Source organism: Littorina saxatilis, linkage group LG7 (genome assembly GCF_037325665.1).
Source record: "Littorina saxatilis isolate snail1 linkage group LG7, US_GU_Lsax_2.0, whole genome shotgun sequence".
Classification (NCBI taxonomy): domain Eukaryota; kingdom Metazoa; phylum Mollusca; class Gastropoda; order Littorinimorpha; family Littorinidae; genus Littorina; species Littorina saxatilis.
In genome coordinates, this window is record NC_090251.1 from 55,565,746 (window position 1) to 55,578,245 (window position 12,500).

The 12,500-nt window shown below is 40.5% G+C and overlaps 1 protein-coding gene across 3 annotated transcripts in view; it reads left to right on the plus strand.

Moving 5' to 3' along the window:
- LOC138971848 (tRNA (guanine-N(7)-)-methyltransferase non-catalytic subunit wdr4-like) overlaps window positions 1–11,295 on the plus strand; it is a 204,013-nt gene extending 192,718 nt beyond the window's left edge. For all 3 annotated transcript variants that reach the window (XM_070344679.1, XM_070344680.1, XM_070344681.1), the window contains 4 exons: window positions 810–1,054; window positions 3,183–3,399; window positions 4,001–4,079; window positions 9,909–11,295. In XM_070344679.1, coding sequence (XP_070200780.1) covers window positions 810–1,054; window positions 3,183–3,399; window positions 4,001–4,079; window positions 9,909–10,204 — 837 coding nt within the window. In that variant the 3' untranslated portion in view covers window positions 10,205–11,295. The remainder of the gene's footprint in view (window positions 1–809; window positions 1,055–3,182; window positions 3,400–4,000; window positions 4,080–9,908) is intronic.
- Window positions 11,296–12,500: the final 1,205 nt, after the last annotated feature.

Sequence of the window (12,500 nt, forward strand, 5' to 3'; positions counted from 1 at the left end):
CATTGCATCTCTCTCCATTTCACCTTTGTTATCTTTTGATTTGACGTTTATGTGTATGCGTCTGTATTTGTATTTTTAAGTTATGTATATTCTGCTTATGTTCATAATTGTTTTCGATTTAAAAAGAAAATAAGTTATACTATTTTCATGACTACTTTCGCTGGTCTGTTCTAACAATAACAATAACAATAACAGCACTTTATTGTCCATTAAAATATTACATAAAAATGGAAATTTTTCTTCGGCACACCCTGTCTGCCTCTAAAAAAATGTCTCCACATTATTTGTGATTTTGTCACGCATATTAATTCGTTTCTTCTCCAATGTAATTGTACTCCTTACTTTGATTCAGTCTCTCTCAAATCCCCCCCTCCATCCCCCTCTCTCTCTCTTTCCCGCCCTTCCTTTTCTTCCAGTGTTTGTTTGTTTCATTATCACTTAAATAAACCCTCATTGAATTTCAATGCATCAGTTATGTCCGTTCTTTTGTTTTTTTTTTCTCCTTATCACTGTCCTTACATACTTTTTTTCAGTCTGTCTCAGACGTTTTTTTCTACAAGGTAATCTTTTTCATTGACATTGAAGTGAAAAGTCAGTGAATTTCATTTTTTCAGTTGTAGTTGCCCCTTTGTTTCTTCATCCTTGTCATCAACATTTGTCACATTTCGTTTCAGTCCTTCTCAAGTGTATTTGTGCCCCCACCCCAGCTTCTTACTCTTTCTCTTTTCCCTGCCTTTATTTCTTCCCCACAAATGTTTTTCAATGAAATTCAAGGCAAACTTTCAAGTATTTCCTCGTGATTGTTCCAGGACTGTAGCGTGCGAGTGTGGAACATGGAAGGGAAGCAACTGTGTCAGGCAGAGTGTCCAGTGAATCGATCGTCTGACGCAGTGACTAGCCCCCAACTGTCGTCTGCGAATCGCCAGCAAAGTGACGAACATGGTGATGGAGATAAAAACGGCAACGACAAGGAAGAAAAGTTTTCAAACAAAGTCGCCATTCAAGGACTGACCTACTGCAAGCAGTGTCGTCTGCTCGTCGTGTCTTTTTACAGGTGTGTAATGGAATCAATAGAAGCAGCGGAAATTAATTTTGAAGATGTTGTTGCACGTTGGTCCTTGACTGTTTGAGAAGAACCGGAGAAAAAAGATGAGTACAACAAATTTAGTGCAGAAACGTGATACAATTTAAAGACTTGAACCTTTTCCTGTATTATTATTATTAAAACAAAGTAAAGCAATGTTTGGTTATCTGCCAGCACCTTTGTAATAGTCCCATCAGGGCAGCAACATACATTTGCATTAATAAAACTGGGGAATGAAAACTTGGTTTAGAATATACCACAGTGAAGGTTGGTTATTTGTTGTAACTTTGCAACCATTTAAGCTTCATATCGCTTTTTTTTCGGCGTTGTTTCTCTGCCAGTTCAACCATTTCTCTTTTCGCCCACAACCTTTTTTTGTGTAATGTGTAATGTGTGCCATAAAGTTAGCAGGGATGAGTTTTTCACGTTCTGACAATAATTGCATCCACACGCTGATCCATCCATCAACAAGTCAGCAATTTGCATGTTAAATGATAATATTATATTTATGTCACACGCTTTCCTTCTTTGGCACTACTAAAGCAAACGTGTGCAAGATTGTATGTTACACGCTTTGGAGCATGGCAAGAACGGATTCAAACTCGAAATCGTCCCTCCGAAAAGCCCCAAAATGCACACACGACTTTCATTTTTCCTGCTGTTATCGTTTCTTCTCTTTACAAATGCTTCAACGCTGAGAATACTGAAAACAGCATCCCAGACGACAGTACTGTTTCCATACGCGAATTTAGCTGCCCTTGGAAAGTGGCTCGATCACGAGGCCTGTAAGTCTGAATCTAGAAGGACAGAGTTCTGAACATAGATGACAAAGATCCCGAAAAGAACAAACATTTCGCGCATGCAGACACAGAAAGACGTCATGAAGAATGCGACGTCATGAAGATACAGAATGTGACGATGACTGTGACGTCATTCACATATACCGAGACGTCATTCATAGTTCGGTCATTTCCGTCAAAAAGTAGATCTCTCCACAATGGCTGCTCCTGTGTTAGTACGCAAAACGTGTTTGTTCTCTCCTCTGTTGAAGCTGTGAGACATAAATGCTATTCCGACTTGGTCGTGTGATCAGAGTTTTCTTCCACACTCGATTAGCTGATGTCTAACTCAGCCTGACGGCTTCGTTAGACAATCAACGTAATCTCGAGTGGAAGAAAACGTCTGTCACACGACCAAGTCTGAATAGCAGGTATTGAACAAGACAAATTCCGTAGCAGACACACTGCTTACGTTCCAACATGTCAAGTCGAAAAACAGAAAGGTTACTTTATGGAACTTTAAAACTGTGACTGTCCAATTTTTTTGATTTTGCTAAATGTTTTTATAAATTGTAATAACTATACCCTTTATCCCCATGCCCCAAGTGGGACCCATTTGGTGAATATACCTTGTTTGATTATAGACATAGCAAAACATTCACAAGTACGGCGTTGTTTTGTACTGGACAGACATACAAATAATTATGACACAAATAAAAGAACTTAACTGAGAAGGCTCTCCAACAAGATAGCGAGAGTTAAAAAGAATCATTATCTTTAATTAATTAAAAATTACCGTATTTTTCAGCCTACTCAGGGCATTCTGTTTTACACAGCGCCGATTCCTGCCCCTTTTCTGCCACTAGCTCCACGAAGAAACAAAATCCCTAACAACATCTTACCCGTCGGGTATAATCGTGAATTTAAAAAAAAAAATCATGGTTGAAAGTTGCAATTCGGGAATTCCGAAATGCGGATTTTGAAAATGATTTCCGTACCATTTTCCGCATTTTTAATATAAAAAAAAAGAAAACAATTGTCTCGCGGAAACTTTTGAAGACATGTATAAATATATGGCTTTTACTTGAATCTAGTGGCTCCAAAAAGTCTCAAAAGTCACTAAAATGCTCTTATTTTCCATGTCCCTTGACCCAACCGGTGACCTTGCGACTCCTTGACCTAAAGCTTTTGTTCCCTCTGATTTTCTATTTTCCCAAAATTGAAATTTATCCCTCAAAAATGCCTGACTTCAATTAATCTGTCGCCTATTACTGTTCACAAATAAATTAATTTCAGATTGTTTTTTGCTTCTATTTCAGTCATCCAGAACTCCTGGTGTACAGGCTAGGCATCAACGAAGAGAAGGCGTCCCTCGATCATATTCAGACCATTCCAATACAAGTAACTCCATGGGACGTCACTTTCGATGACAGCAACAACGTGCTGTGGGTGCTCGCCCCTGTAGAAGGGACGACTGTGTCTGCTTTCAAAATCATGAGCGCTGATGAGAGCGGAGAAGATGCGGATAAAGTGCAGGTACTTATGATTGTTATTGTCCATCTTGTTTAGAATTAAAAAAACCAGGAAAGGTAAGTTGTTGGAACGTTGTTATTGACAAAATTACGTTATAGTCACGAATATATCGACCCAACGATGAACAGACAAACAAATATCACACAAAACTTATCTTCATGAAATTCAGTATTCGCCCACTCGCCAGGAAGCCGAGCGAATGAATATTTTAGATGTAATTTTAGATTTTAGATCTTGTTTAAAGCAAAAAGCTCAGCTTGGCTTCTGAATCTCCCCCCCCCCCCCCTTTTTGGGGGGGGAGGGGTGGTGGTTCTAATGCCTTTCTTTTATTCGAGCGCTGGAGTGTTCTAATGTTAATACATCTGATAAACTTTTTTTTTCTCCATCTAACATCTCTTTTGGCTAAGGTTAGGTAGATTCCTTTCTCGAGGCAACTTCGAATATTTGAAGACAAATAAAATATTTAGGTTCAGAAAAAGCAAAGAGTTGAGAGAGAACGGGCCGGAAAGTCTTCGCATCTTTGATGATAACTGACTTTTAAATAATAACTTTGTTTTCATCTGGTAATGATACAAACTGATTTTATAATCATATTTATTTTCAGCTGGTAAAAGTGCAAGATGATGGATCTCAAGTTTCGGAAGTACTGAAAACAGTCAACTCAAAATGGGACTTTTTCTCAGGTAAGTGAAATCTTCCTTGTAGTATTTTTGTGTTCACGGTGTCATTAGAACTTTTGGTTTTATCACGATTGTTTTCCATTGAAACATGATACGATAATAAAAGAAAACAAGAAATTCCTCCGAGGTAGGAAAAACACCCCCTTGGAAATAACCTTCTCAGTTGGTGGCAGTGAGAATGGTTATTTCCCTTTGACCAACGGGGGTGTCCGTCTATAAGTCCTTGTATAATTTTAATCCACCAATAACTCCCTAACCGTGTGTTTGACTGGTCCCAATTTTTGTAAGGACCGTCTCAGGAATGTATAGAACCTGTTCACCAAGTTTGGTGACGATCGGTCCGTTCATTCTTGAGATCTATATGCGAACACAAACACACAAACACACAAACAAACACATCGACCGAATCCTATACACACCCCTATACCGGGGGTGTAAAAACACTAGGGGCACGAACTCAAACGAACGTTTATATAACGTGACCCATTAGATTTCCTTTTTGTGTTGGTAATTGTGTCTCTTTCTTGATTGCTGTGCGGTAACAGAAAGTGTTGTCGTTATGTTGCTCAAGCCCCGTGTTCCGTTCTTCTAGACATTTTCGTTTGATGTTTGTGTGTGTGTGCATGTTTGTTTGTTTTTTTGAGAGTGAGTTTTTTGTGTGTGTTTTCTTTTCTTTCTTGTTTCACTTTCCTCCTTCTTTTTTCTGTCTGTCTGTCTGTCTGTCTGTCTGTCTGTCTGTCTGTCTGTCTGTCTGTCTGTCTGTCTGTCTGTCTGTCTGCCTGCCTGCCTGTCTGTCTGTCTGTCTGTTTGTCTGTACGTCTGTCTATCTGTATGTATGTATGTATGTCTGTCTGTCTCTTTCTTTCCTTCCTTCTCTCCTTCTTTCTTTCTCCCCCCCCCCCTCTTTTCTTTTAAAAGAAGAAAAAGTTAAGCCAGAGATTGTTTCGGGAGAATATATTCATTTACCTTTCCTACTCCCGGTACCCTCCTTCCTCTTTTCACTCCAATCTTACTCACTATTTTTGAAGTTTTAGACAGAGAGATTTTCTTTTAAAAGAACATCAATCGTCAGCGCGTACGATAGTCGCTCACGCAATGTGTCGCAAAACAATAAGCACAGTGACTTGATGGACGTATTGTGAAGGGAACGGCAGCAGCTGTGCACAGGATGAAAGCCGCTGTGCACGTGCGGTCCGCTAGGGTGAAGAGATTGTCCCGGAGCCTTTTGCCCTCAGCCCCATCGATCTGCAGCTTCTCTCGGAATTTGTGTGCATGTGTTTCCAGTGTCGCATTTCAACACTTTCACTCTATGGCCTTGCTTCAATGAAGTGAATAAAATGGAGAGATATTTGAGGGGAGGGGGTTATAAAGAGGGCCGGGTGTTAAGGGAACGAGGTAGGGGGAGGAAGTAGATATGTATAGATTCTTTGACACAAGTTTTGTGAAACGCGAGGTAGTTAAACGCAGGATATCATACTTTTCCTCTGTTGCTTGTTCAAACTGGATCGATAAAAAACATTAAAAATTTTTTAAAAAAAGAACAAAAACATACAAAAACAAGACATGCAATGTCCGCAATTATCCTAGTGTCAGAGCAAACGCAACATTATTTTTCAACCTGGCAGTACGGTCTTTGATGAAATGGAAAACAGACATACGGAAACCTAGTTTTCGATAACTCGAAGAAACCTGCCGTTCCAACATTGGCAAAGGTTGCTGACCATGCACACACTCATAGGTTGCCGTTAGGAACATGGAAATAATGGATTTGTAAAAGAAAGTAATCCTTCTTAAGAGTGGAGACTACCAATTGTTAAAACAAATTAAGTGACATTTTCTGTAAGTTCAAGGAGTGTTGAGCCCAGAAGGAAAACAAAATCATATAGAGTTTAACGTGTTCATTTCCAAGATAACGACTGAAACTTGAGTATGGGATATCAGACTTTTCTACAAAACCACTACTGATGAAATTTCAAAGATTCTATCGTAGATATTTAAACAAAAACACAATCAAATAATGACACATGAAGAGGAGTGATAGAGGAACAATGCAGAGCACACACAAAAAGCTTTTATTCTGCTGGTCAATTGGGGAGGGGGGGGGGGGGGGGGGAGGGAGGGCGACAACTTAATACCAATTTTTTTTAAACTAAACGTCGAGCATGAAACACAAACAAACAGAAATTTTAAATAAAGCGTTAAAAGTGATGAGAAATCTCTAAAGCTTTGGCACAGTCAAGGTTAAGTATCCCCTGAACCACAGTAACAAAAATGAATACCCCTTAACGCACTACATTTTGAACTGTGGTTTTTCTACTAGCCCTATCTCCTACCCAGTTAGACAGAAAACGTGCTTCTAGTTTACGTCTTAGAAGCAGTAATTATAGGGGGCATGACATACATTTTTTGACAGTTTTTATTTTAAGTTGAAGGATTGACAAGGATAGAAATAAACACAAAAGGAAGCGTTAAGCCATTATTTATAAGATAGTGTGTGAAACGTGAGTATGGGGTATCTTCTTCTTCTTCTTCTGCGTTCGTGGGCTGAAACTCCCACGTACACTCGTGTTTTTTGCACGAGTGGAATTTTACGTGTATGACCGTTTTTTTACCCCGCCATTTAGGCAGCCATACGCCGTTTTCGGAGGAAGCATGTTGGATATTTTCGTGTTTCTATAACCCACCGAACTCTGACATGGATTACAGGATCTTTTTCGTGCGCACTTGGTCTTGTGCTTGCGTGTACACACGGGGGTGTTCGGACACCGAGGAGAGTCTGCACACAAAGTTGACTCTGAGAAATAAATCTCTCGCCGAACGTGGGGACGAACTCACGCTGACAGCGGCCAACTGGATACAAATCCAGCGCGCTACCGACTGAGCTACATCCCCGCCCGAGTATGGGGTATCAGACTTGTGCACAAGAATCACCACTGAATTATTAATAACATTAGAAAGAAAAAAGTATTTGGTTTTCTGGCTCAATGAGTTCTATATAAATGAGTTCTATATAAATGCTGTCTATCTTTTTCATTTTTGGACACTTCAATGTGGCAACATACTTATTTCAAATGTACTTCCTGTTCTTAGGGGAAGACTCCAGCCTTAAGCTTTGGCTGTTCCCTTAACCTTTCATGTAAGGTTTTCTGGTAATTCTTGACAACGGTCAACCAATGATTGCGCCCGACTCTTTAGTCCAAGCACTTCTCCAACAATGGAAACGATCATCTCGAACTCTCGCCCTGCGCGCCGTTAGAAACTGACCACCACCATTCTGGCGACTGCAGCTGACCAAACAAATCAGGATACTAATAACTAAGGGGAAAATGTTCTGTGAAATCAAATCTACCCTCTGACCCTACTCGCCGCCCGGGAAAATCCATGCGCAAAATCAGTGACCACAGCTGACTGAACATTTACTGTTGAACCTAAACTGTTTGTCGAGGCAAGATCAGTCAAGTCAATGGTTTATTCAACAATCCTCTTTGGGGTACACAAATGTAAATATGCACACACACACAAAAAAGAAAGAAAAAAGATTGATTTCAAGCTGATCAGATTACCGATTACTTATGGAAAAGTGTCGTCTAAAATCAGCGGCATTTTTTGCATTTTATCAACGTCTTCTTCGCTTTTTCTTTACTCTCTTAATTGTAGATTTCAAGCTGACCCAATATCTTAAACTACCGATAACTAACGAAAAAATGTCGCCTGAGATCAGCTTCACTTTTTGCATTTCATCTTGGTCCTCAAACCCTTTCACGACTTTCTGAAGAGTTCATCATTCACGCGCTTGATTTCAAGCTTACCGGATATCATAACCTTGGAGTAACTAACGGAAAACTGTCGTCTAAAATCAGCTGCACTCAGTGCATTTCATGTTGGTCCTTTCCCGCTTCACGACTGACTGAGCAGCGCGACATTAACCTACCCCTTGACCCGAACTGTTTCTTCCAGAGACAAAACCAATCGCTAGTTCATATTTCGGGGTTACTCCCAAAGTCTCTCTCTCGCTCCGTTGACTTCAGCTGACCAAACAATTGAACCTGTTGATTACTAACGGAAATCTGTCGTTCACAATTAGCACTATCCAGTGTATCTCATATTGACCTTTTGACTCCAATAGGCCGACTGTCAACGATTGGATTGACCAAATTTGACAATAGCTCAACCTACCCTTCCATCCAGATTGTTCTAACAGTAAGCTGTAGACATGACCAGTTTACCCTTCCCCCTTCGTGCATGTAACTTTTGACCAAATCAGAGAGAACAGTTTAATCTAAACCTCCATACCACTCGAAGGTTTCGTCCAAATATCTTTGACCCAATCTGAGTTTAATCTAAACCTCCATACCACCCGACGTTTTCGTACAAGTAGCATTTGACCAGGCCTCAGTTAAACTTGAACCTAAACCCTCATGCTACCCGAAGTTTTGTGCCAATAAACAAAACACCGCAACTCAGTCCATCCTCCTTGCCGAGCTGCGCATTCTGTTAACACATTTTGTGATTATAATTAATTAGTTATTAATCCAGTTTGTCCTATTTCTGGTTATTAATTACGAAGTGTTGTGTCCCATTATTACATTTCTTTTGTTGTTTTGATTGTAATCTTTTTTTTAAATTCATGTAACCCTCGTGGGTTTAAACAAAATAGATATTGCCTTGCTATGCCCTGCATTGCATCTCTCCGAAGGCCGAAGGAGTTCACTCGCCCAATCTGGTGCCCATGGTTGACTGGGGGACCTCCCGTGTCCATGACAATCCCGCCAATGGTGTTCTGACACGCCTCAACGCCTCCCTTCCCCCTCCAATCTGTCAAACTTGTCTCCGGCGTTTTGCGGAGCGTGGTCTTTTCTTTTACACTCGATCGTTTTCTGCGGCGTGGAACCGTAATGTGCGGCAATGACGCGCGCATTAGTCCTGGCGTGTCCTCGCTTATTCACGAACGACCTCCTGTGATCTTTATTTGCAGTGTTGTTTCTTGCGGGGTTGGGGGGGGGGGGGGGAGAGGATGCTGGGATGATTGTGGTTGCAGGAGAGACTGAGGTTGTTGTAGAGTCCTGTCTACTCTAACCGTTTTTAAGCGTGTAAATCTTTTTTGTTTTCCTTCTTCGCTGTCTAGGAAGTCCTTCAGGGTTTTATTGTTCTCGGGTTACGAGGGAAACAAACTTCGATATTCTTGTCTTTTGGTGAAAGATGTACATGGTTTTTTTGGTACGATAGTCTATTTGGGCATGAAACCCTCAGCTGTAGTTAATTTTGATTGTTGAAAAAAATAACCGCACATATTTGGCATGGACCTTCTCTCTCTCCCTCTCTTTTGTTGTCGTTGTCTCTGTGCAACTCCCTGTCACACCCGTCCCACAGACAGCCTTGCCGCCACTCCTGCTTTTGTTATTAACACAATGCTTAAATGAGACCCCCCGCCCTCCCCCTTCTAAAAATGGTCAGAGGTAAAATATATAGTTGATCTACCTAGGTGTTTTTAGTCCTCTAATGTTACGTACACTGCATGGCCTTCTTCTTCTTCTTCTTCTTCTTCTTCTTCTTCTTCTTCTTCTTCTTCTTCTTCTTCTTCTTCTTCTTCTTCTTCTTCTCCTTCTCCTTCTCCTTCTTCTTCTTCTTCTTCTTCTTCTTCAGCGTTCGACGGTTCTGAGGCCTGCTGATCTTATGAACTCGCAAGTTCGGCGCAGGTCTTCCAAAGTTTTGCATTGGGAGTTGTCCTCTGCGTGGCCAAATCAGGAGAGAGAAAAACACACCAGTATTACTACTGTACTTTACATTCTCTTCGTATTTCTAACTTGTTTTTGCACGTGTGCTTGTGTGCAGACTCACTGAGCGTTCCCAGCAACATCCCCAGTCTCTGGAAGGTGCGCAGTCAGGACCAGGTGACGCAGTACCAGGAACGCAAACACCAACGCATCCAGGGGGGCAAGGCCAGGCAAGGAAACAAGGGCAAGAAGGACAGGCAAGGACACAAGGACCAGAAGGAAAGGCAAGACCCCAAGGACCCCAAGGACAGGCAAGGACAAAAGGACAAGAGTGGCAACAAAGCTGATATGGATGGTTCAGTTTCTCAACAGTCTACGGAAGACCTGCCTGAAAAGAAGCCTCGTGTTTTGTGACTATAGCATCGGAGATGTGATATATGAGCAAAAACAAAACCCAGAAATGCGATAAGGATTTTGCACTTGACAAACAAGGACAAGACTGGCACAAGTCTGGATGGACAATTCAGTTTCTCAACAGTCCACCAAAAAGACAACAGCAACACAAAAACACATACACGTAAACACCTAGTTTTGTGACGATAATTTGGTGTTGTACAGATGAAAAGCTGTTATTCAGCAAGGATTTATTGAAGTACAAATTGGAACGCAAGAATCAGGAGACTAATTAAGGACACAAAGACAAAATATGCTACAAATCTGATGTGGATCATTCCGTTTCTGAATAATCCACGATAGATCTGCCTCTGACAACATCGTGTTACGCGACGATAGCATCGAAGACTACGCATGCCATTTAGTTACAAGGAGAAAATTAAGTATTCGGCACGGATTTACTGAAAGACGAATGAGGATTCAAAATCCAGAATTTGAGACAACGAGATTGTGTTAAGAAAGGTAGCGAATATGATCGGTACAGTAATGTCACGGCTCAGTCAACGGAAGATCTGCCTGAAAGGTAGCCTCATGTTTCGACACTGTAGCATGGGACTTGTGGTGCGTGAAAAAATATTTTGGCAACTATACATCACAATTTTTTGTACGGAGTTTGATAAAAGTGTGAAGTGAAATTGTTATCAACTTTTAGCCTTTTCCTTCAAACATACATATGTGGCACACATAACATCATTACACTCATCAACCATAAAGTCCATTTATGACTACAATCATACATCAAATAACAAACGTACTATCCGAGTCGCTAATTGTGAACGGTCGAGTGACTGCTGCGGAAGTGAAATTACTCCACTACCTGTATTGTGATTTCGGAAAACAGGAATGCGATGAGGGACACACAAGGTAAAAATTGTCCATACATCGGATGTGAGAATTCACTTTCTGACCAACGGTTCAGAGAAGATCTGCCGGGAAAAGAAGCATCGTGGTGGGTTTTTTTCACGATAGCAGCTCAGATGATTCGTGTTGGTAAAATGTACAAGCCGGAACTTGATACAATAAAACGTGCCTATAACGACCAGCCAAGGGACCTACTACAAGTTGTCAACGTGCCTATAACGACCAGCCAAGGGACCTACTACAAGTTGTGTTATAGACAGGTGGTCGCCATGGAAATGGGAATGAAATGTTCAAAATAACAGTCGGGGATCCTTTGGGGTGGTCTTCGTGGGCAGTTAATCGTTATCGAGAGGCGGTCTCCAAGGCAGGTTCTACTGTATTGGAAAGAAAGTCTGCGACTTTAGGACATGATCATTCTGGTCTTGCACTTTGTTTTAACAGATGACATTTTCGACATAGTCTAGAGTTTGTAAGGCCACAAAATAAAAACAAAATAAAAATGTTGGTTTAGGGTAACCCGCCAACCCTAACACTTTTTTTTTATTCATTTCTCAATAACAACAAAAAACTGTTGGCACATTTTGCGAACCATTAAGAGAACGAGATTAAGAGAAGTAACCTCCTTCAAACTTGACAAATTTTAAAAAAAGGAAAAGAAAAAAAAAGAAGAAAAAGCCTACCTACCGACCCTATTGTATTTGTCACGTTACCCTTCACCAACATGTTAATACACCCCTATACATAGTCACCATCAGCCACTCTTGGGGCCAGCGTAGAGTGTCTGTTCCTGGCAGTTGTCCGTTATAAAAGGGGCACTTGGTTCATTGAAAGGCAGTGGGAGGTATGTGATTGTACAAGTTTTCCTCTTTTACCTGGTTAAATGGGTTTTTTAACAGCAGCAGCTATATGCTATTTTACTGCAATGTTATCTTTGAAAATAAATTATGTATTTTTTGCTTATGAATAAAATAAAACTGCTGATTCTTAAACTTGTGTGTGTGTGTGTGTGTGTGTGTGTTTGTGAGAGAACGCTATCAAAATAACATTTATTTTACGACTGTGTAATTAATCCAAATTAAAATGACACAGACACAAAAATAACAATGCAAAACCAAAACAACAGAAAACAGAAAACAAATTTGATAACTAAATAGAGTTAAAGACAAAGCAACTCCCAGCCAGATTGACAGGTCGACCATTTTGTACCTGATATTTTCACAATTTTACCCGGTAAAATGCACTCTTTTAAAACAAAAATAGCAAAACTCCCTTTCAAATTTTTTTGCGCCAAAGATTTCTCTTCTAAATGTTATAATTAAAAAGCATACATCGTATTTTCTTCTTGAAGAAATAACGTTCAGAGTTGGACGTTCTACTCAGCACAAGCATAACAAGA